This window comes from Protomyctophum bolini (genome assembly GCF_963924005.1).
Source record: "Protomyctophum bolini genome assembly, chromosome: 10".
Lineage (NCBI taxonomy): Eukaryota > Metazoa > Chordata > Actinopteri > Myctophiformes > Myctophidae > Protomyctophum > Protomyctophum bolini.
This window is the reverse complement of record NC_137871.1, coordinates 35,857,349-35,882,903: the sequence shown is the minus strand read 5'-3', so window position 1 is coordinate 35,882,903 and position 25,555 is coordinate 35,857,349. Positions and strand designations below refer to the sequence as shown.

At 42.1% G+C, this 25,555-nt stretch overlaps 1 protein-coding gene across 3 annotated transcripts in view; it reads right to left on the bottom strand.

Moving 5' to 3' along the window:
• The window catches only part of mctp2b (multiple C2 domains, transmembrane 2b), a 32,939-nt gene extending 7,743 nt beyond the window's left edge, over positions 1-25,196 (bottom strand). Inside the window, exons 1-18 of one of the 3 annotated variants that reach the window (XM_080774638.1) lie at positions 24,982-25,196; positions 20,224-20,480; positions 19,704-19,798; positions 18,154-18,391; positions 13,436-13,565; positions 8,911-9,053; positions 8,127-8,203; positions 7,153-7,267; positions 6,852-6,890; positions 5,904-6,068; positions 4,807-4,937; positions 3,864-4,053; positions 2,882-2,975; positions 2,200-2,302; positions 1,659-1,761; positions 1,208-1,309; positions 824-898; positions 554-673 (exon numbers count right to left, since the gene is read on the bottom strand). In XM_080774638.1, the coding sequence (XP_080630764.1) occupies positions 554-673; positions 824-898; positions 1,208-1,309; positions 1,659-1,761; positions 2,200-2,302; positions 2,882-2,975; positions 3,864-4,053; positions 4,807-4,937; positions 5,904-6,068; positions 6,852-6,890; positions 7,153-7,267; positions 8,127-8,203; positions 8,911-9,053; positions 13,436-13,565; positions 18,154-18,391; positions 19,704-19,798; positions 20,224-20,424 (2,121 nt within the window). In that variant the 5' untranslated portion in view covers positions 20,425-20,480; positions 24,982-25,196. The remainder of the gene's footprint in view (positions 1-553; positions 674-823; positions 899-1,207; positions 1,310-1,658; positions 1,762-2,199; positions 2,303-2,881; positions 2,976-3,863; positions 4,054-4,806; positions 4,938-5,903; positions 6,069-6,851; positions 6,891-7,152; positions 7,268-8,126; positions 8,204-8,910; positions 9,054-13,435; positions 13,566-18,153; positions 18,392-19,703; positions 19,799-20,223; positions 20,481-24,981) is intronic. The other 2 variants (XM_080774639.1, XM_080774640.1) reach the window with 2 other exon arrangements.
• Between the last annotated feature and the right edge of the window lie 359 nt (positions 25,197-25,555).

Here is a 25,555-nt window from a genome sequence, read left to right as displayed (position 1 = left end):
CTGACATGTTGTGGTCTGTCAGTGAGGTAGTCCATGATCCAGGCCACAAGGTGTGGGTCAACGTGCATACTGGTCAGTTTGTCTTTCAGAAGGGGGGGCTGTATTGTGTTAAAGGCGCTTGAGAAATCAAAGAATAGTATCCTCACAGCCACTTTCCTTGTACCCGATGGATAAGGTAGAGGATAGCATCCTCCACCCTCTCCCTTTTTTCCCCATTTCTTCATGAAATTACTGAATTTCTTTTGTTTTTAATTCATGAAAGATTTTGCTTTTTTTGGGGGAATGTTTTTGAAAATGTTTTGCAATAGAAATAATTTAAAACTAAATGTAGGAAACCAAAAAATAAAGGGACCCATCAAAATCGGTCCACGACTCAACCTTCCCTTGTTTGGGAACCAGTGCTCTAGATTCTATTCCATTGTGCTCCGTTGTATTGATAAAGTACTCAGCAGGAATGTATTGATAAAGTACTCAGCAGGAATGTATTGATAAAGTACTCAGCAGGAATGTATTGATAAAGTACTCAGCAGGAATGTATTGATAAAGTACTCACCAGGAATGCAATCAGGCTCCTCTGTGTGCTCTCCCACTGGAAGCAGCTCTTTATGTACTGCAAGGTGGACCTGATGGCTCTGTACAGGGTACGCACTCGCAAAACATTCCTCGCCAGCATCTGAAATATACACATTGATCTGTAACCAGATGTGCTAGGGAAGAGATCCTATCCCTTATGACTTCCATTCAGGGTGTCTATTAAATGTGTTCTCGTTATATCATTAGCAATTATCACAATTATTTATTGCAACACTGTTGTTTTTCAAACCTTTTTGGAAAACTTGGCATTGTCTTCTAGGAATCTTTTCTCTCTGGGCTGAAATGTTCTGACACTCGCTCTGACCTGAATGGGGGAGGAGGAGAACGAAAGACTAAATTAAATGACAGAAAAAGGATGTGGACAAAAAGACAGTTATGTTGACATCTTGTTGATCTGCTTTGAGCTCAACGAGATCTGTATACTTCGTCGTCCAGCAAATAGGAGCTATTTTTTAATTTACTCACATTTAAACGTTTTGTACATTTGAGATTTTTAAACATATATTTTTGCCGATAATGCCCAACAAATAGGTAGGGTAATGGGATTTAGCCTTAAACATGTGAATTAAACATTATTTTAACCTATCTGTCTCATCAGGCAGGGTGCACTCACAGGGTTAGATATGACGTCGAGCTCCAAAGAGACGGTCCCTTTCGTCCAGCCTTCCAAATCTTCTTTTTTCAACGAGAAAGCAATCTCCTGCCCGTTACGGATCTGGAGAGAGGATGGGCTTTTTTACACAGACAATACATCAACCCTGAATCGTGATATACGTATCGTATCGCTGTTAACCCATTCTGACCTGAGATCAGATTCTAAAAATGTCTGTTTGAAAATGACAGTTTTCTGAAAAAGCTATGTTTCTATGTCAGTCGTTCTTCGATTTTTCAAAAATAGCAGAACTACAAGTTCGTAGCACGCCACTCGGTGGCGAGCTATGAGCTTGTAGATCTGCTATTTTTAAATAGCTAAAGCATAACGTAATGCTAACACCTAAAATGGGTTAAAATGTATCTCGTATCGCTGTTAGAATGTATCGTTACACCCATTGTAAATATCATACCGACAGCAGAGGAATGGCTGCTTTTCCCAGGAAGTCTGGTGGTTTATCTCCGTCGTCATCAAACAGGGTCACCTCCAGGACCTCATGCATGTCTTTGACCGGACTGTAGAGGAGGACAGAGACATATATAAGGCCTGACTCACACGTGCACAACAGATTGATGCATGCTTGTTGTATGAGACTTATTGACTGATGCAAGCTCACAATCACAATGCATTTCCAATGGGAGTCACATGGTTTGACACAACATTTGTGTTGTATGAGGGGGTGGGGGGGCAGTCTAAACACAGCCGAAAGCCGTGTCAAACCATGTGTGACTTCCATTGGAAATGCATTGGGTCAAGATGTATCACATTTGTATACATCTAGCATGCATCAATGTTGTATGCTAGATCGAAAGGTGTGAGTCGGGCCTGGTGGAAAGTAGCCAAGTACTTATACTCAAGTAATAAAGTAATGACGAAAGTCTTTGTAACAAATCCCTGGACTTCAAGAGTATGATATTTTTTGTGCTATAGAAAAGTATGTTTGGAACACTGACAATGTGAAGACTTTGTTCCATTCTGGGTTCAGGGTCTTATAGATGATGTGGGTCTGCAGCCGGTCGTTTCCCAGCTGCAACACGCAGTACGGATCACTCTTTCCTGCAAAACATGGTAGACAATGTACCTTAAAAATCTGTGGTGGAAAAAGTACTCAAATGTTTTACTTAAGTAACAAGTAAAAGTCTGGAATTTAAAATGTACTTGAGTGAAAATGCAAAAGCATTCTCGTAAAAGTAGCCTACACATTATGCAGAATGTTCCATTTTAAGTTTTCAAATGTATAAGAATCGTTTGAAAATAGCAGATCTATAAGCTGGCCGTTTTTTAGCCAAAAGAGTGAAAAACGAACTAACTTTAAACCTGACATCTCGATATTTCAGGTCGAGACCCAAAAGTCTCCTTTGCCCAGAAGGACCCAAACTAGTGAAAATAGCAGATCTACAAGCGCACAACATTTCACTCCGCACCACGTTGCGAGCTTGTAGATCGGCTATTTGCACTACTTCTGAATTAATGTTACATTTTATTCATGGACTTTCTTAGATTTGTTTGTTTGTTTTAAAATGTATACAATTATTTAAAATGAATTCATGTGGTTAAAGAAAATGGGATTTTTACTCGAGACCCATACAAACTGGTCTGTGACCCACAAATGGGTACTTTTCAACTTAAATGTACCATTTAAATCAGCTGCCATCACGTCAGTAGCTCGGATCACTTTGACCTGGAGGAATCCCACGTCACGCAGGTTCTTAAAGGACCTCTTTATACTCTGTGAGACAAACACATACATACATACACAGACATTATACTCTGTGAGACAAACACATACATACACAGACATTATACTCTGGGAGACAAACACATACATACATACATACAGTACACAGACATTATACTCTGGGAGACAAACACATACATACACAGACATTATACTCTGGGAGACAAACACATACATACATACAGTACACAGACATTATACTCTGGGAGACAAACATTACACATTACACAGACACATTTATTGCCAGATTAATCAATACTTCACTGCTGGTGTTTTTCACTAACCTTTGAAGAATCACCCGATAGTGTATATCGTTCCATTGCACGAATGTGTGCCTTAAAATAGCGTGAAGCTTTTTTTTGTCTTAATGTCGGAAAATATTTCATGATGGCCGTAGTAAATGGTGCATTTATATAGCGCCTTTATCCAAGGCGCTTTACAGAGATTGTGGCCAGTGGCCAGTGACAACAAGGAAGAAAAATACCGCAGCTCGGTGCGCACCGCCATTGTCCATAGAATTGGAAAGACTTGCACGTGATCCAAACGTGTGACCTGTCACAAAGTAGCCGCCGAAACCATGTATGTCTTAAAAGCTATCAAAATCAAGCTATCAAAATCGTCCATTAAAACGAATAAAACATAACTCAGGCTACTCGGGTTCGGCAGACAATGAGTAAATCAATTAAGTCGGAAAACTCGGGTTCAGCAGTAAACTTAATGGTTCTCTACATTCAGCGTTTCCCAATGTTTTTCTGCCATGGCAAAAAAAATAGCTACAAAATTGCATGGCACACCTAGTTAAGTAAAATGTGTTAGTGCTTATCCCACCACTGCATATGCATATGGCATAGGGTGATGTCCGTGGTACCGTGCACTTACATATTTGTCCAGCAGGGCTTCTTCCCCGTGTGGCTCGTCCAGGGTTGGGGAACAGAGGTCAGAGATGGAGACACCACTGCACTCGCTCAGTGTGATCAGGAAGACCAGCTCACCTGGGCCATAACAACCTAGCTTTGATTTGAACACCTGGGGTTGATTCACCGGGAGCCTGGAGAGGTCCACCTCACACCTACACACACACACACACACACACACACACACACACACACACACACACACACACACACACACACACACACACACATACACACACACGCGCGCGCGGCCGCATTAACACAGAAAACGGCATACACATGTATAGGGTTCCGCAAGACCATAAAGCCGTTGAAGGTTTATAAGCAGTGATGGGAAAAAGTTATCAAAGTATCAATGCCACACAAAAAAATTACTTTGTTGCAAGTCAGAAGTAAAAATCTTTGAGTAAAAGTAAAAAAGTATCAAAATGTACTTAAAGTACCAAAAGTAGGAAGTACTCACGATGCAGAATGTCCCATTTCAAGTTATCAAATGTCTAAACATATTTCGAAAATAGCAGACTGTAAGTTCATAATGCGTCCTATTGTGATGCATTGTGAGCTTGTAGATCGGCTATTTTCAAATGGCCGAAGTGTTTAATGTATTTTTGAGTGGTGCAACCACTCCTACAACCAGCAATGTCCGTGTACCTGTGTACCTGTGTGTATGAGCACGAGTGGTGTGCGCATGCGTGAAATTGGAATGACGAGTATGTGACTTATTAATACCAGTAGGGGGCGCCAGAAACAGAGAGAGGGGTATGCTGTGCCTGCTGCCTGCTAATGAGAGAGAGAGAGAGAGAGAGAGAGAGAGAGAGAGGAGGGGGGAGAGAGGGGAGTTGCACCACTCGGTTCACACGTGTGTGATTTTTTTTTAAGAACAATCGCTGTGATGTGTCGCGACTCACATTCCGTAGCTTTCGCGTTTACGACCCTCCTTGGAAACCACCTCCAATTCCAGTTTGAAGTATGTGTCGTCGTTAAACTGGTTGAAGTCAAAGCATTCTCTCCACTGCGGATTCGCCATTTTATCGATGTTCTGCGGAGGGAGGGAGAGACGGTCTCAAATGGAATGTTGAGAAGTACTGTAGGTCACTATTGCACTCTTCTAAAAGCAACATTTTCTTTGAATTGATTATATAGCATATCTCACATAAAACCTTTATTGTCACATCACAGGTTTGCATGTGTAAAACTGTGGGATTTTGAAGCAATGATTTGTACGGTGTGTCCTATAAGTCCATGTGGACTGGGCGCCTTGGGTTCAAAAATAAAGAATCTATCTACCGTATCTATCTTAACTGGCCACATAAGTCCCCTAACCTCATATCAGATTGATTCTTAACTGGCCACGTAAGTCCCCTGACCTCATATCAGATTCAGTCTTAACCGGCCATGTAAGTCCCCTGACCTCATATCAGATTCAGTCTTAACCGGCCATGTAAGTCCCCTGACCTCATATCAGATTCAGTCTTAACCGGCCATGTAAGTCCCCTAACCTCATATCAGATTCAGTCTTAACCGGCCACGTAAGTCAGTTTAATTTCCGTGTTTCCTAAAGGCAGGATCCCAGTATACTGTACAAGCAGTAGGTCGATAAGAATGATAAGTAACCTACTGGTGATTATCAGTTGATAACATTCGAAGCGGGTGCATTGTGTGTGTGTGTGTGTGTGTGTGTGTGTGTGTGTGTGTGTGTGTGTGTGTGTGTGTGTGTGTGTGTGTGTGTGTGTCCTGGCTGGTACCGTATCTTGCTAGTCTAGTGCCTCTATTAGAAGCATTATGGGTGTATGTACCTTTAGAGAGCCTCTATCTATTAGAAGCATTACGGGTTGGTGTACCTTGCTCTAGAGAGCCTCTATCTATTAGAAGCATTACGGGTGGGTGTACCTTGCTCTAGAGAGCCTCTATCTATTAGAAGCATTACGGGTGGGTGTACCTTGCTCTAGAGAGCCTCTATCTATTAGAAGCATTACGGGTGGGTGTCTGGTGCCTGGTACTGTACCTTGCTCTTGTGCCTCTCCTCTCCCAGTCTCAGGCTTACGTAGACGTCTCCCTGTCCCTCCACTGGCAAGCTCCGCCCCTCGATCAGGGTGACACGCACCACGCGGCTCCAAAGCTGGCTCCTCTTCTGTTCCGACAGACTCCTGGTGTTCTGAGAGACTCCAGACTGGAGAGGGGAGGGGAGGAGAGGAGAGGAGAGGAGAGGAGAGGAGAGGAGAGGAGAGGAGAGGAGAGGAGAGGAGAGGAGAGGAGAGGAGAGGAGAGGAGAGGAGAGGAGAGGAGAGGAGAGGAGAGGAGAGGAGAGGAGAGGAGAGGAGAGGAGAGGATCATTAGAGATCTAAACTTTGAGGGCCCTATTGTCATCAGTGCCTTACCCCTTATCCCTACACTTCTTTAACTTTTTTTACTATTTTGAAAAAACATTTTTGAATAGTTCAAATAGCCAATCTACACAAGCTCACAACGTCTCCATGTAGATCGGCTATTTGAACAATTTTAAAATGTTTTCAAAATAGTAAATTAAGGCAAAGAGGTTTCGGGATAAGAGGCCTAACGAAAATATGGCCCTAAGAGTTGAAACTGATTGGAGTGAAATGGACTCATATGTGTCATCATCGCGTCATACTAAATCCAGCTTGTGCAAGGATGCGCTGTGATTGGCCAGTATAGCCACTTTGAGTCGCAGTCGCGGCAGCGCTGTGTAGTATTTAGTATGTTGCGTGATCATCATACATACAGTGCGTTGAGTCTGTCTAATCCAGTGGTTCCCAACCTGAGGTCCGGGCCCCACTTGGGGGCCAAAATGTATCAACATCTGGCTGAAAATGATTCTCATCCCCAGTAGCACAAAATCTGAACGTGCAGCTTTTGTCAGATGTCCATAAAAGCCTGGGAACCACCATGAACTTACTGAATTAACGATTTAAAGATATCAGTTATTATACCTTACCCTAAAATGTCTCTTTGGTGTCTGAGGCCATTTCAATGGCTGTAGCATGCAGGTTAGGTGTAAAAGAGAACAACAGCTTGGTTAGTACTGTAGGACAACAGGGACAAAATGCAACAATTGATTGGATAAATATTAAAGTATATTAAAGTACTTTCCTTGCCTTTATGCAAGGAAAGTTGCATTCTTTGCTGTTGCTCAACTTCTTTTGGTGCAAGTATAATTGGCTGCATTTAATTGCATGAGCACAATATATATATTTAAATCTATGCTTTGAGGAGTTCCCAAGCACAGATTGTCTTACCGAGGCACTCGTGCCGTCTCCGTCTCTGATAGACAGACACACGTCCAACAGAATGACTCCCATGTCGTCTTCTAGACTGTTGACATCTTCTAGGTGGAGAGACAGCTCAGTCACCCTGGAGAAAACAAAAAATATATATTATTACCAGTAAGACGCCCCGAGGGCGTGCACGCGTCCGCCTGGGTGACGGCAAACTGCTGGGCGAGCGCTGGTGCTTTGGCATGGGGGGTCAGATCAACATATGGAATGAATACTGGCCATATATGGAGCGTGTCTTGAGTGCACAGGGTTTGATGAGGTCAGATCAACATATGGAATATCAGAACAGGTCAGCTCTATATATGGAGATATAGGGGTCACAGCGGGGGCAATGTCTTGAGCGTACAGGGTTTGATGATGAGGTATGGCCATATATGGAGTGTGGCTTGAGTGTACAGGGTTTGATGAGGTCAGATCAACATATGGCATGTAAGAACAGGTCAGCTCCATATACTGTATGGAGATCTATGGGTGGCAGCGGGGTCAGTGTCTTGAGTGTACAGGGATTGATGAGGGCCCAGGTAGGGCCGGGAATTAACTTTCGGGCCTGTTGAGAACTCTGTTGAGTTTTTGCCGGCTGCACATTGGCGTGGGCCCGTCTAGAGTTTGAATGGACAGGTAACAGTCAAAAGGGATACATTGAAGAGGAAGGACGGGTGGGGAGGGATCAACATATGGAATGTCAGAACAGGTCAGCTCCATATATGGAGATCTAAGGGTTTGAGGTCAGATGTAGAGTTGCTGCAGAGTCTACATCTATATATGCAGATCTAGGTGATGATACAGTCTTCTCAATGTCTGGCTATCCAGGGTTTGATGAGGTCAGTGTTGTGATCTCCATATATGGAGACGGCCGTGCAGACGTGCGTGTGCGAGTGTGGACGGGTGCATTGGACAGAAATGTGTGCGACGATGAGGTCATTGCAACGACTTACTTGTCTATCTGCAGATCACTCAGTAGGAGTCTGCTGGAGCCCATGAAGTCATCGGACGTTATGTCACGGTCATACACCTGCATGTATAACAAGCAGAATTAATTAAGCAATATTAAACGAGAGGGTGCGGCACGCCTTACCGTCATTAATGGCACGCCTGCGTGCCGATAGGCGAGTTCCGTAAGCAGCACAGAGGTGTACGTGGAATGGGTGTATGACTTGTGCTCAATCTAGTTACTTTGGCATGTGAGAATCTGGTATTCTGTTCGGAAGGAGGTGTTTGTCACGTGAGCCTGATTGAAATGGATTGAAGCCTCTCTCTGCCCAACGTTGGACATACAGTAACATTAGTCCTAACCCATGCAGACTTGCTTCCTTGCTTTAATAAACCAAGCTAAGAATGATTCCTGACTCCAGCCTATTTGTTCTCAGAACCCGACCAATGAACTTACGTACAGTATCACCACACGTAATCAGTAGGTGGAGAGCTGTGATTGATTCATTACTCAATTTACAAGAAGTCTACACAATTAGAGAATGTTGAAGAATTGTTATTTTTGATCCTTTGCCTTTTATCTGTCCAACAACAATACAGCGTGGAATTGTTGACAAAATCTTATCCAACAATAACAAAATATCCTATTAAAGTTTTTTGCCTGAGATGCTGAATCTCATCAAATGGTGGTCCGTGGCTCAAATGCAGAATAAATAATGGACTTTGATATGAAAAAGGTTGAAAACAACTGGACAAGAACCATGTGAGCAGTCTCTGACCGTAGCTCACCTTGATGTGGATTGTCTTGTCCAGATCACTGACGGGCTGACAGAAGGACTCGCTCCAGGTGGGGTTGAGGTTTTTATAAACCACTTTGCTCTTGTAGAAGGTCTTGCCGTCCAGTTTGAACTTCACATACGGGTCGCTGGTCCCTGCGAATGGAAACAGTAGAAATTGACAGCATTATCGTTCATTTTAATATTTACATTAATCAGAGGCAGTGTTGATATTGACAGCAAATTTTTATTTTGTATTTTCCATTAAGTTTTAGTAATATTTTAGTCATCTGAAATGTCTTAGTTTGAGTCTAGTTTTAGTCGGCTAAATATCATGTCATTTTAGTCTATTAAATCTACAGTTGATTTTGTCGCCAAAAATGTATTTTGGCAGGTATTTGATGGCGTCATAATGCCCGATTGTGCACTTGGTTGCATGCTCAAAATAGACGATCTGCAAGCTCACACCGCTTCACAGCGCGGCACGTTTTAAGCTTGTAGATCTATTTTCAGAGGGCAACACCCGAGCGCAAACACACATAAAATCACTTTACTTGTCTTTTAGTTCTACTGGATCTCTTCTCCTCTAGTCCCATTTTTGTGCAGTTTCTTTTTAAATGATACATACCGTATGAATGAGCTAAACTGACTTCTAGGTCTAGCAATTCAGCTCATTCACCACTAGATGGAAGCCTAGTATTTTGGGTGCATATGAAATCTATCTTCCAATTATTATTTTTTATTTTTTTGATATGGCACTAGCCCCTCCTATGTCCAGCTTTGAGGGTTTGTGTAAACACAAACATTGAATGCCATTGACAATTGATAGTTTTGAGTGTCACAAACATTGAAGACAAAAGTGAGGACGCAAATTATGATTGGCCGGAATGAGATGATGTATGATCTATGATGATAAGAGCTGTATTACTGTAATATACTTGTTCTGACCATTTTGTTTAAAAAATATATTAACTAAACATAATCCACTTTAATAACTATGGGTTTGAATCCGATGCGAGCTTGTGGATCGGCTATTTTAGCTACGTACTGTATCAATTTGGGATTCCTCAACATGAAAATGTTTGAGAACCGCTGCTGTGTATTAGGTCAGGGGTTCTCAACGTTTTCAGCTGGGGACCCCCGGAAATGCTTTGGCCACCCACGGGTTGAGAACCCCTGTATTTGTGGGTGTCGATGAAGCACACGATAGAGCCACTTGATTACATCATGGTGAAATGATGACACTGTCTTTCAGCAAGTCTGGGACCTCAGGACGTTTGATGCTGGGCGTGCCTCAGACAGGTCAGGATCTGCTGTGCTGACGGAATGGAATGCCGCTCAGACAGAGGGGTGACGGTGTTTCTAGATCCACCCTGGGCCTGACTCTGATTGTGTCTGTTTGTGTATAATCACCATGCCATCTACACAGAGACACATTCCTGAACATTGAGGCAGGGTATGGGTGTGTATTCACCGTCAAATCATTGTACAAGGCATGTTTTAACTCCATGAAGAACCTGTCCCTGTTCTGGTAATTAAAAAGGTTGACCATCACTGAACTAAACTATATACTGGACACTAGTGATGGGAGATCAATCGGCAAACACATCGGTATCGGCCGATATTGGCCTTAAACCGATATATTGGTCATACGTATCGGTAAAATAGTTCAACTCAGTTTATAGCAGATTTTTATGTGAGGCAACAAAGTCTTATGCACACCCTCTGAGATGGGTGCGTAGGCAGGGCTGAATAATAGGGCTGCCTATTATTCAGCATGAGCCTGAAGAAGGTCTTTGACAGAAACGTTGCCTAAATAAAGTGTTCGTATTGCAATGCAAGTGCAGTGCACTTTTTTTTTAAAGCCTGAAAATGCCCTTTGTTATGAAGAAGGCTGAATATTCTATCAGTGTTTTCTGGAGAAGCTTTCAAAAGAGTCAACAAGTTGGAACATTCTTTAAATAAAAATACTACATTCAAGTTGTTTATGTTGAGACATGGGACAACATTTCAATAACGTTGCATCCCTAGTTTTGGAATCTTTTTTTTCAAATTCAGTGTTTATAAGCCTTTTTAATATATCGATATCGGCCAAAATGTCTCATCGGTACATCCCTACTGGAAACCCAGACTCCATTGTACAATCGTCATTGTTAATTAGGGAAAACTACCGCATGTTACTTCTACATGCTGCATGGTAACTGCTATTGCTATAGCTCCAAACTCCAGTGGAATTGAAGTTGTAAACTTTCTAAAGGGATCTAGGGATCTTACATCAACAACATGTCTGTGTTAGATGTGCACACACCAGGGACACACACAACCACACAGACAGAGGCTGCAGGCAGACTTAGAAGTGGAGCTGCATGTGGATGTAAATATCCATGCATAGCTAAATAAAACTTGAATCAGTTCAGACCTAACTCTATGGCTCTGCTCAGCAGAGGAACGGGTCGGACGATCTTTTAAAAATCATCTGATCGGCCCAGATTTCCGATCACGTGATCGGATGGGGACAACTCTGGTGTTAATGTAACTCCTCACTCACAGTTGCAGTATAAATAGGTAAGAAAGACCGGCACAGTATACAAGTAAGAAACTTCTAGTATTAATTTTCTTTTAATGTGTGGTTAAGCTTATTTATCGTCACTATTGGGAGGAAACCTTGGCTCGTAGTGAATCCCCAAACTGACCGACTTTAGTGCAAGTAAACACAAATCTACAAGGCTGTATTTACAGACTGAATGCGGTTTTGTTTTGCTTTGCTGTCCTTGTCCTTGACAGAAGCTCTTCAGCTTCAGGGATAAAAGTCTTGCTGAGCCTTGAGCCCAGCAGGGCTTTGAGCACGTTGCTGTACACCAGTGGTTCTCAAATAGTGGTCCAGGGACCACCAGTGGTCCTTGAGGGGGTTCCAGGTGGTCCCCAACTAAATGTTGGTAACCAAATGGACCCTTTTAGGGGTGGCTGTGGCTCAGGAGGTAGATCAGGTCGTCCAATGATCCCTGGGTCGGCGGTTCGAGTCCCGGCTCCTCCTGTCCACATGCCGAAGTGTCCTTGGGCAAGACACTGAACCCTACATTGCCTCCAATGAGTTGGTCGGTGTGAGCTCGCCACCATTGGTGTGTGAATGTGGGAAGTGAGGACGCTGGCGTCGACTGTTCACCGCTTCACCTCCCAATGTATGTATGTATGAATGAACCATTGTAAAGCGCTTTGAGCACTTGGAAAAGCACTATAGAATGCAATTCATTATTATAAATATGCAATTCATTATTATAGATCTTTAACCATTGAGACTGGAAAATGAAACGGGTCCATTTGGTTACATTTTACGCTCTCAAGAGTTAAATGCATCTGCATTGCTAAATTTACAAGAAGTCTCCACAATTAGCGAATGTAGAAGAAATTTTATTTTAATTAACGTCTGCATGCTGTCTCTCCTATGGTACCTACCAACATCAATACAGGATGGAATTGTGGACAAACTCTTATCCACGACAAGAAAATATTAGTAAGTAATAAGTAATACGTTTTGGGTCTGAGAGGCTAAATCTCATCAAACGGTGGTCCGTGGCTGTACCGTTTAACCCATTTTGGGCAGGAACCCCTTTTGGTGTTTCAAGCATTCTGTTATACTTAAAAAATGCGGCACAAATTTTTGAATAGGTATATATTCTTTCAGAGCGAACGTTTTTTTTATTTCGACGTCAGGCCAAAATGGGTTAAAGGCCAAATAAATACAAATAAAAAAGGTTGAAAACCACTGCTGTACAGTGTACACTACAGCAGTGCTTCTCAAACTGTTTTAGTTGTAGACCTGTAAAGGTCCATATTGTACCTAACTATCAATAATTTAGCTGGGGACCCCTGGAACCCACCAAGCAACCCTGGGGTAGCCTGGTTAATAAACCAGACCGAATCAGCCGTTGGCAAAAAAAGAAATCCTGCCGGCGGATTAGGGTCTGGAGAGGCTCAATTGTACGCCCATTTCCTACACCAGAGAAATGGGGCGGCCAATCGGGACACGGTATGCAATATGGGCGGGCTTTGGTACAGTGACTTTCAATGCTTGAGACCTTTGACTGACAGTAGCTCTGACCAATTGTGTCAAAGAGAAAATGTTTCAACCCGCCACCCTGGAAATGAAATCCAAGCTGAGCCTCCCCAGACTAAATATCCCACGGTCCGTGCGATATTAGTCTGGTTTATTAACCAGGCTAACCCTGGGGGTCCCCGGACCCCACTTTGAGAACCTTGCACTGCACTAGAGAACGGGATAACTGTTGAGAGAATCACTTACTTGTCTTGTACAGTATATACTTACGGAATATACTAGTATATACTACGTCCGTGCGTTCGTGCGTGCGTGTGTGTGACACCAAATAGCTGTCCCAGCGATATTGTTTGCGGGTGTTCACTTACTCCAGATGTGTGAACAGTTTTTAGTGACAAATAAAATACTTCAAATGATTCTGATTCTGATTTTGATGACTTTCTACAACATCTCCAACAGTGAGACGTGGGAACCCCTTGCTTACCACAGCGGTCTCTGATGACCAGATTCCTGCCTTCCTTCAGGTTGAGGTTGAGGAGGTAGGACCTGCTGGGAGAGTCCTTGATCACCTCCTCCTTCTTCGACCCGGTCGGCGACTCCCCTCCCGCTTCACACTGTAAAAAAACAACACACCATGGACTATAAGCAAGGGATGATGAATGGCTAGTTGGTAGGGCATTCACTGTTTTACTAGTCGACTAGTTGCCTAGTTTACTAGTCAACTAGTTGTTTAACCCATTTTGACCTGAGATCAGATTCTAAAAATGTCTTCTACATCCTGACAGTTTTCTGAAAAAGCTATGTTTCTATGTCAGTCGTTCTTCAATTTTTCAAAAATAGCAGACCTACAAGCTTGTAGCGCGCCACTCGGTGGCGCGCTATGAGCTTGTAGATTTGCTATTTTTCAATAGCTTGATGAATCATAACATAATCATAACAAATTTAGAATGTAAATCAATCTAGCATTCTAGAATCTACCTAATCTTCTGTATGTCGTTGACATGCAGTAGGCCTCCAGTAGGTAGGCTGAGCTCGCTATCCCTGCTGTCCCAGATAGATAGTTTACTGTGTAACACTGTGTGCATTTGGTGGGAAATTAAGCTTCATTGTGTTGTTCATATATATCTTCTTCCCAAAAGGACTTTCAAACTAGGAAGGGTATGGCCTGGTCAGCCTGCAATGACATGCATAAAATCTGGTCATCCCAGTTTAGTAAGATGTTAAAACTTAAGTAAAAATATTTAGGACGACCGTTGAGCCGATTCTACTCTATGGCTCCGAGACATGGACACTTTCAAAGAAATTTGAGAAACGGTTGGATGGCACTTACACCCGCCTTCTAATGAGAGCGCAAAATCTATCTTGGAAGAGCCACCCATCGACTAATCTAATATACGGCAACCTTCCCTGTGTTTCTTCACTAGTCCGATCCGGAAGAACACAGTTTGCCGGCCACTGCTACAGAGCTGACAATGAGGTTATATCTCCCCTTCTTCTCTGGAGTCCTGCCTCAAAGCAGACCAGAGGTAGAAAACTGTCGTCCGCCTGATGTCTTCGCTAGGGACACATGCTTCAGTAAGCAGGAACTGGGGATGGTAATGAAGGACCAGAAAGTCTGGCGTGGCATTGTGAAATCCATGATCTCGACCGCGGTCGAAAAATGATGATGAATGATGATGTGTTATGAATTCTTTCCATGTTCAAACTTGAGAACCAATCCAAACCAGGAACTAGTAAGTCATCTGGGATCATGGATCAAACAAAGGTAACATGATTCCAACACAGCACTCCCACAAGGTAAGTAAAGTAACAAGGCAAGCACACTAAGGCAAACAACGTTTAAAAGGTGTTCAAAGATAATAGGCTGTGACTACAGTATATTGGGGAAATTATGATCTCATATAACTCTGAATGGCATGCTATTTCCTTTAGCAAGTAGGACAGGAAACACATCAATCACACATCAATCACATACAGTACACAGAATGCAGATCACATATACACAGGATGCAGAAAGACAATGTATGTATGCCTCAAGAAACTAAACCACGAGCCTAGAATCAATCTAATCTGAAATATGTTGTGTCAGGGGCCCCGATAAGAGACCATTAAGTGTTAAAACCATTGTTTCGTTTATATATGTATGTAAGTAATGTATGTATGTATACGTACGTATGTATTTGGTTAAAATGGTATGTATGTATGTAACCAGGTAAGTTACTTAAAGTATTCAAAATAGCTTGTAAACACATTCTGTGTGGAACAAACTTTTGACTATTTTAAATAATCAGAAGTTAGTTTGAATTTGAAAACCACAACCGTATTTCAGCTTTTTCTCGCTTTTCGCGGCTCAAGTTACTGGGTCACTTCTGCTTTTTAATAGTATTATATACTGTAGGTTAGTTTAGTTCTTTACTTGGGTCTGACAACTTGAAAACTTGTAACATACATGTGCACGCATTTCAGACTAAACAAAATAGCAAGATCAACTTTATTAATATACGGTCAGCGGTGGAAAAAGTGAGCTTGTAGATCGGCTATTTTCAAATGGCCAAAATGTATATAGGCCTGAAGTGGTTAATGTATGTTTTGTAATAATAATCAAAATACACAAAGTAACTCAAGTTGTCAATTAAGTTGCCGCTATATGAAAGCACATTAAACTTTGATAGAGCTACTTCCACGTTCTCTACTTCTCACTCACTCACTCACTCACTTCCCAGCATCCTCACCTCAACTGCAAATAGCTGTCACAGTACAGTGTTGGTTGTGAGTGTTATCTTGCTAAAGATGTGCAAAGGTGTGAACAGTTGTGTGTGACAAATACAGCATGAGGAACTTTTGTCAAAAGTCAAATGACTCTTCCTCTTTCTGTCTCTCTAGCATGATTTGGCTAAACCTTTATTCTGAGAAAAAATAAACTGTGAACCTTGCGGTTCACATTGGGTTGTTATACCGATCACCCCTGAGTCGCTGCCGCCCAGACTGATTGCTTGGATAATAATGGATAAATGCAGCACTAACATGTGTTCTCTCTTACACATACAGTAGTAATGCACAGTATAGAGTACATACTGTAGTAATATGACACCAGTGGCTCTATCAAAATGTAATTTCCTTGCTCTAATGGAGATAAATGTGTGGAAGTTATACAGAGAAATAAACATACTGCTCTCCAAATTGTACCAAGTACAATTGGCTATTGACAAAGGATGCTACTGCAAATATTTGATATTAGCCAACGCTTTGACTGGCTGACTGATTCCGGCTTGCTGGGAGATTATCATTATTGCTGCCTTATGGTGACTGATTAACCTAGCTGTCTCACACGCCGTGTAGTATGGCTTTCATTTACAAGAATGGTCAGATACTTTAAGAGCACTGATGCCGTGTAAGTAGGGGCTTGTAGTGGTAGTAGCTGTCCTATCAATCAATGACAGACTAACCGAGTGGACTTGTAGATTTTCTATTCTCCCTAGTCTCTGTACCGGACAAACGCCTAATCTCTCTTTTAGGTCTCGCCCTGCCTAAAAGGTTTGGGAACCACTGTGCTAAGGGCATGTCAGTATTCGCAGAAATGGCAAAGATTTGTCAAATAGCTTACAAAATAGCAAACAACATGTGACACGACAATGTGAGCTTGTAGATCAGCTCATTACAACATACTGGTGTCTCACGTATGTGACACATTGTGAGCTTATAGATCTGATCATTACAACATACTGGTATGTGACATGTGCTGTACGTCGTGAGCTTGTAGATCTGCTCATTTCGCTGCACGACGCCAGCATACAACAAAGTATGAAATAAGGCTAGCCTCAACACTGACAGCCTTGTCAGACCAACAAACCTGAAAGTGTCGACACGCCCAACACATGTTTGGAGACATGTCATTCGACACCGTGGCCAAACATTCATCAGAATAAAACAGCTTCTAGAATCTAGATGCAGGCTCAACTGGACCGGCTGTCCTATAGGACCAAATTTCATCTGTCCACTGACACCCTGTGTGCTCTCCTACTGTCCGGCTGTCTGTCTGTTTGCCCTTCGGGGCTTCTCAGCTTTCCTATTGTCTGTTTCATAAAGACAAGACGCAACAAAAGAGAAAACCGACATGTGCACACGTATTGCAACGAGCATACATGCACCAAACTAGGTAAATATAGGCCTACTAATAATTCAGCTAGAGCTACCAACGTGGTGGTGTACGTGGCTGGATAGTCTCACTCTATTCTCACGTTGCCAGTCTGTTACCTCTCGCAATTTTCAAATGCTTCCGTCATACAGTCTGGAGCACGGAAGCCCCCAACATGCCTATTCTGGCAGGGGGAGGGCGTTCAGGGGGAAATAGTCCATCCACAAGCTCCGACCTCCGGCCGAACCTAAACTCAGCTCTATGCACATGCAAAGTCTACTTGAAAAGGAAATGACCTTTGCCAGCTGTATTACTGGAAGACCCTGTTTTGTTTTTTGTTCTAAAGGTTTAAGATTTTGATCCCCGTGGGGAAGCCAGATGGTACAGGTGAGAGTAGAGAGGTAAGAATAAAGGTAAAAGAATATACAAAATGAAATAAATGCCTATATTCTACTAGGCATGTACCGATATATCGTATATCGATATTAATCTCGACGATATGAATCGATTCATTGAAATAAATCGATTTTCAACACAAAAGAACCCCCCCCCCTTTTTTTAGGGGGGCTAGTGTGTGATGTGAAATGTGAGCTTTAGTCATATTCCATCATATTCAAGTGCTTTTGGAGAGAAATGATAGTCACTTTCAGTAGTAGAGCACTGTAGAGGGGAGCTGTGTGTGTCTGTGACTGTGCCCAGGTGATGATGGTCGTTGATGCTCATCAAGGAAGGCAATTATGTTTCTGCACTGTCAAAAGTAATGCTACTTCTTTTGCAATGTAGTTAAATAAAACATCTCAGGGGGGAAGATAAATTAGATTTAAAAAATAAATTATATATTTTTTTTTATATCGTGATACGAATCGTATCGTGAGTTGAGTGAATCGTTGCCTATATTCTACCCATCAGCACGCATGCGCACGCACGCACACGCACACATATCCAAACTCAGCAAACAGCGAAAAGTAAACAAAGTTAACACTTTAACAGAAAGGACATGGCAATGTTTTAAATGTCAAAAAAACCAAACATCAAAACACATGACAAAGCCTCCTCCTCCTCCTCACCTGTGACGTGTGGTGGGAGTGGGACATCTCCATGTTGGGAGGAGGGTCTCCTCTGCTGGACGCTGGGACCTCCTGCTGCTGCGCCTCCATGCCAGTGCAGTAGCTGTGCCACTTGTCCTCATCCTCCTCCTCCTCCCCGGCATAAAACTCCTCCATCTGCTCCTCCTCGCTGCTGATGGCTGACTCCTGGGAGTAGGAGGAGGAGCCGTCTACACTGTCCACACCGTGTGGCTTCCTTCTAGGAGGAGCAGTCAACAGTTAACGTCTAGTTATGAACCCATTTAGACCTGTTACACTTACGTTGTTATTGTTACACCTTTCCATCTGGGAACGCACCTCTGTGTCACTTTAGTTGTTGCTAATACTACAGCTGTCGGATAGAAACCTCTTAACTCCATATTCTAACATTTGGGGTTTTATTATTATTATTATTATTGTAGAGCGACTACATGAGAAATAAACTTTAAAGTCGCTGAGAGGCGATGGGCCATTTTGTCAGACGCGCTCCGCCGCAAACAAAAGGAATTCGCTGGATCCAAATGATGCATTTTAAGGGTTTTATTAAAGCAATGTAAATAACTCATAACGGTGCTCAAACGTAAAGCAAAATGACCACAGCTTCAACGTAAACAAAGTAAATTAAATAAAGCAAAATAAAGCGGTCAACAAAAAGTACGGCGTCCCACACACCCCCTCTCTCTTACTCAGCGGAGGCAGACTGTCGCGCGTGGTCGCGCACGTTTTCGGCTGTGCACAGCAGCTGCGCACAGTTTTTAGACAGCTGGTGGATGGAAAAGAATCTCCACCTCCGCGCCCGACTGACGCCACGGACAGCTTCCCGGATGCGCTCTCCTCAGTCAGCGTCAGTCGGGCGCGGAGGTGGAGCTTCTTTTCCATCCACCAGCTGTCTAAAAACCCCACGAAGAAGAAGGGCTTCAGGTTCTTCTGACACGTCCATGCGCGACAGTGTGCCTATGCCCACTGTGTGTCAAACAGGTGAACAGCTAGGCCACCTTCTTGAGTGAACCAGGTCCGCCCCTATGCCCGTCAATCAATCACATTAACACCAGTGACGGCCCATTCATTTCATTGACCAAACTATTACAATAGTCCAATTCATGGCTCCTACAATTATTATTAATCAAATAATCGTATTAATCAGACAGGCTAATCAGACAATGAACCTTAATTTGCAGTAGTTGATTATAAAAGAAAACCTGATTAGCTTATATAAAATATTAAACAAATTATCAAAAAGAAGATATTCAAGATTATTTGATTGATACTAAAAAGTCACACCTGTGTGAAGTGAGGGGCGCTAATATATTAAAGTCTAACTGATATGGTTGATATGGTGATGTAAAACAAACGGTGACAAAACAAACATTAAATTCTCTTTATTGTTAATGGAATTTAATGTTTGTGTTAGGGACAAGAACGTCATTTTGTCATTTTGGCGTTTTTAAAACAAACATTGAACTAAAAACAAACATTAAACCTGTACATAGGAGGCCCTCAAAAATAAGTAATTGATGGAATAATGGCCCTACCTCCGTCCGTCTCCAGAAGCACCCAGGTTGCTGTCGCTGCTGCCGTGCCCCAGATGAGGCCTGCTGAGCGGGGATGCGGTGGTTGTGATGTGTGCCTGAGAAACAAGGTTATTATTGTTAACTAACGACACACAGTAAAACTACAGTTGAAAACACATTTTACATAACTGAATAAAAACAAGGCTTTACAAAGAAACAATAACTAGTGTATGTGAAACTGTATTGTGTGTTTACAAAACTACCTATAACTTAACAATCTATGACATCATAGAGAAATTGTCCTTTAGTGTTTGTCAATATTTCATACATATAAGCAATGTGTGTTTTTAGCTTTTTTTAATTTGAAATTTTTGATTGGCTATTTTAAGATTTTTCTGGCTATTCTTTTTCAATCTCGCCCCTGACTACCACACATTACAATAAAAAAAACAGTACAACAGTAAAACTAACTAAAACAAAGCAAAACATTTAACTACAGCTAAGAACAGTTTTTTAAAAAGTGGAAAAAACTAATCATAACCTTGGCCTGAGACACCGGCGGGTTTCGTGGACTGGCATATAATCTCACATCGGGGGCGGAGGAGCTGAGCGTTCGCTGGTCCACCTCGTACTCGGGGTCCACGGCATGCTTGTAGGGGTTGAATTTGCCCTTGCGGAGGCTGCTGAGGAGCGGCCGGGCTCGCTGGCGAAGCTGGGCCAGACGCCCAGGCTTCTTATCCATGGTGTCTGGGGGGGGGGTCCTCCGTCTGTCTGCTACTGCCTGCTCATCGCTAACAACTAGAGAAGACGTGGAAAGTTGGCAGTGGTAAGTTTTAGGGGTGCACGATTATGACATTATTATGACCGATCTCCGATATTATACAGAGGACCACAATGGAAACAAGCCTATTAGGCTAAAGTGTCTGTTTTCACAACTGAATGACATGAGTACACAAATTAAACATAGGAAAATGTAACGTTTATTTTAAACATATTTGAATTGTCTTTTGTTCTAGACTAGAAGATTTATTTTTTGCCGATTAAATAATCAGTATTATTTTTTAGACCGTTCCGATATGGCATTTTTATTTTTCATGGCCGATATGGCCGATTCCGATTATGCTACTGATTATATCATGCATCCCTAGTATGTATCAATACTACAATAATATAGAAATACTCTGTTACGAGTAAAAGTCCGGAATTCAAAGCCTACTTGAGTAAAAAAAGCGTTTGCATCAAAAAGTACCAAACCTACTCATTATGCAGAATGTCCCGTTTCAAGTTTTCGAATGTATAAAAATCTTTTGAAGATAGCAGATCTACAAGCTACAAAACTACAAGCTACAAATTTTCAAATGGCCAAAATGAAGTGGTTAATGTATGTATTTTATACATGCATGCTCACACGCCCACACACACACACACACACACACACACACACAGACACACTATACATACTGTACTGTACATACATACTGTACACACACACACACACACACACACACACACACACACACACACACGTATGTATTTGGTTAAAATGGGTAGGGTTTAAAAAAAGGCAAAAGCTTGCTCTGGTGCACTGGCCTAAAAGTGGGTCCTTAAAAACAGCTTCAACTTCTAAAATGTATGTATGTATGTGTATATGTATTTTAAAGGGGGGGGCTTTTTTGTAAAAATCCCTGCCCGCAATACCTTAATATATTTTTAAAATAAGTCCAAAATAGGGTTACCAGTGAAGGGCAAACTGCCTATTCACTGGGGACTATGCAAGGCAGAGGCGTCCACCCCCCCCTGAGTCCAAGTTAAGCTAGACCGCATACCTAATGTATGTATGTATGTATGTATGTTGTATGTATGTACACTTGTACAGTATGTATGTATGGTGGCATTATATTGTTTATATTGTAACAATATAATGCCACCCTTCTTACAGAACTACAGCCTTTGTTAAACATTGTATTTGTTCAGGGAAGTAGAGCACGCATCCTCCTTCACAGCTACACCCTGCTTCTCATAATGCACGTCGCACGCACAGTCGCACACCTTAAACTCATTCTGAAAAGCACCAAAGCCAGACTTGTGCTTGCTTGTTTGGTTTTCAATTATAACTTTAGGCATTTTTTTTAATATTGCATCATCTGCATCTTTACCAGTGCTTGTAAACTATTAGAATTTAGTACTTCTGTACCATTGATGCAGTAGTGGAAAGTAAGTATATTTATCATTTTATGCTACTTTAGACTACATTTCGAGCCTGGTGGTTTCATTTCATCCAAAGCTTTGCAACCTTTTTTTGAGTGGTGCAACGGACCACTCCAAGAAACAGCTTTGTCCCGGTGGGACTATGGGACTATGTCACTATGTTTAGAGTACCAATAGGGGGTGCTGTTGCACTACTCGCTTCAGACTGGTCTGATTTTTTTTACTCATGATGTCTTTGGGCATGTCAATAAAGGCGTAGTGTGCATGGGGAAAAAACACGCCAACGGCCAAAGAAAGTAACCATACCAACCAAAGGCACCAACCTGCTCATCGGCTCACAGCCGGGGATCAACCCGGGAACCTCACATTTCCCAAGTGGCCACTCTCTACCTCCTGACTGAGCAGTGTTGCCAACTCTCGTGAGAGAAACAAGCCAACCCACCTCCAAAAGCAAGCCAAACACAAGCCAACTCTTGCGAGAGAAATGAAGCCCAATCTCCCCTCGAAATAGAAGGCAAAACAAGCCCTATAATATGGCCATATAATCCTAATAAGAAATATGTGATGCATTTATCATATTATGTATGTCTATAATAATGCATGTTTTGGTCATTTATTAAATGCTTATAGCCTACTATTGCTCACATACTTTAGCCAGGGTTTAGCCAAGTAGAGATACCAGGACGATTTAGTCAGTCAATGTGACTCTCCCCCAAACCTATCAAAGAAATGTTGGCTTGTTAGATTTTCAAAACAAGCCACGCATTTTTAAAACAAGCCCAAAAAAAATGCAACCCGCGACTCATACTTTTTTCCTGCAACAAGCCCAAAGTCACGGTAAATAAGCAGAGTTGGCAACCCTGCTCTTGAGCCACAGCTGTGCTCCTAATGTGCTTTGCCTTTACAAATGAAGGCCTTTGAGTTCCCAGAGTGGGTCTGTGCCCGGACCCACTATGAGTCCACTAATGGAGAAACAACTGGCCCAGTAGACTTTCATTAGAGAGAAACCGATTGATGTTTTCAATTTGAGGCCAAGCCCGCCTTGCATGATGGTCAGATAAGAGAACAAAGGCATTTCCTCTGTGAGGTTGCCAAATTACTGCTACCAGGCAGCACACCCAGGCTGACCCAGCCACCCCTGGAGATTAACAGAATTTCTGATAGCCTACCGTTGCATAGTAGTGCATATCAGTGTATGATTTGCTAAATAGACTGACTGATTTGATCAGTTAATGTACAAATAAATGGTTCATTTATTGCGACCGTAGAAAACCTGCAAAACCTGTCAGTCTGTCGTTCCGTCCGTCACACCACCATACATAGCTGTCAGTCCTTCACACCTCAGGACACCGTATATGGTCGTCAGTCCGTTACGCCTCGTGACACGTCATGCCACCATATATGGTCGACGCTCCACCCCTGTATGTTACTGTTCATTGGACTCAAACAGACTACTAGAATATCAAAATTCATGACAGTTGTAATTATCAATGCGTGAACTTTCCTGTATTTCCTTGTATTTCTTTTTAATTGCCATTCTAATAAAAATCCCATTCCCTTGTGAAATGTGTATGTACACCCACTGCAATGCAGAGTAGCCTACATGTGTAGAGAAGATACAGTACACTACACAGGCCTATACCATTCTTTGTGAAGAATGTTACTGCTTGCACAACATAATTTTTATGGGTACACACACCCTTCTTGCATTGTAAACTTGCAAATTAAATGTAAAATAGATGCAGAGGCAGAAATCTTGATAGGCCTACTGTTCCTAAAATATTCTCTCCTGTGCATTCTTAACATTAGATATTTTACATTCGTTTATAGTATACAAATAGTTATAGACCAGCAAGTAATTGTTATTGTTAATTATAATGGAGAATGGTTGCAAATGACTTATACTGTAGGTCTAGGCTGCTTCTGTGCACTCCTTTTCAAACATATATCTTTGTTATTGCTTTGTTCCTTGCATATTCGAAATAAACCAAATAATCAATCAATCAATCACTCAATCAATAATACACTCAGCTGTCCTACTGTCTCCCTGTCAGCCTCTCACTCAGTTAAAAAGAACCTTTACTTTACATATCAGGGGAGGTAAACAGATCAAAACAGGCCTACTGTCTCCTACACATTTCCCCGCTCTAGTGTATTGCAGGAGAGATAAGGTCAGTGTTGACAGAACACTCCCAGAATGCACTTCTAATTTACACAACATGTAGGGGCAACGCACAAAATGACACTGCGACCTGGCCTGGTCCCTTCATTGGGGCAGGTCCATTTCCATCCATCCATCAATCATGATGACTGATGAGGCATGGCTTTCACTACTAGTCATTATTATTAAATAATAGCCTGCCTATATGCTATCTAGCCCTGAAGCTCTAATGCAACGCATTAGAGCTATGGAACAAAGCTAGCCCTGAAACATGACTGTCATAGCCCTGAAACATGACTGTCATGATTATCATGACAGTACGAGCGTCATGTGAACCATGGCTAGCCCTGAAACATGACTGTCATATCATAAGAGTGTCATGTGAACCATGGCTAAACTATAACCTAAACCTATAGCCTATACCTCAACCCGAACATAAACGTCTTGCAAACCTGCCATGGCAGACAGACCTGTATACTGTCTGTACCTGCCAGGCTCATGGCAGTCATGTTTCAGGGCTACCATGAAGCCTAAGGAGACTCGTAGATGTATAGAGTCGTACATGTATTTTATTGATTTTGACAGATGTTTAGAAAATGTCTAAACCTTACACCTGCCATGTACAGTACTACAGACTACAACTAGTGTAAAAAAAGAAATCGTACGCCTTTTTTTGTTTGTTTGTTTAGTAGCATAAATCCTGCAGACCTGCAGATTTAGTGTCAGAGAAAGTGATTTCCTGGATTTCAACGCGGCGTGTTTTGCATTCATTGTCGCTTTCGAGGATCGACCGAAGAAACACGCCGACAGCGTCGCTGGCCGACAAGAAAAAAGCCATGATGATCCACTTCCACTTGTTGTCAGGGACTATTTTTCGGCTAGCGACACAGACGTCCTCCAGGTGTTCTGTAAACTTGTGTGGAGTCTTACCTGCTTCGGTAGTTTCAACCTGTAGAGCTGGGTCCTCCTGTTAAAAAGTGATGATACACGCGTTAAAAATCGGCATAATAGGTCCCAACCGTCCCATGCATGTTCTTCTTTACTTTGCTTAAAATAATAAAGTAAAGATCAGTGCGTGCGCGCGTGCCCGTGACGGGGAACCACCGCTGGCCAGCAACATTGTAATGTTTACAAAACGCACATGAATGCACTGTGATGAGATGCGTGTGTGTGTCCCTTCCTGGCTGCGTGTACAAGAATGCGCACCCCTTCAACTCGAGAACTCCGCCTTCAGGTGATAGGCCTATCACGCCAAAATTATAAATACATTTATAAATGGGATAAAATAGACGTATGACCAAATGAAATATCTAGGCATAATGAAAAATGTGTAGGCCTTTCTTCCATGTATCTTTTGTATTATTCAATAATTAATTTAGCATATATTTATGCTATTTAAAGGACCAAGCATGTATTTGAAGGAAGTCTGATCTAACCACTCTTAGATTTTCTCCAGTTTATCCCTGATAAACTGTTTACCATATTGTTTAGGATTTTGGTTTAT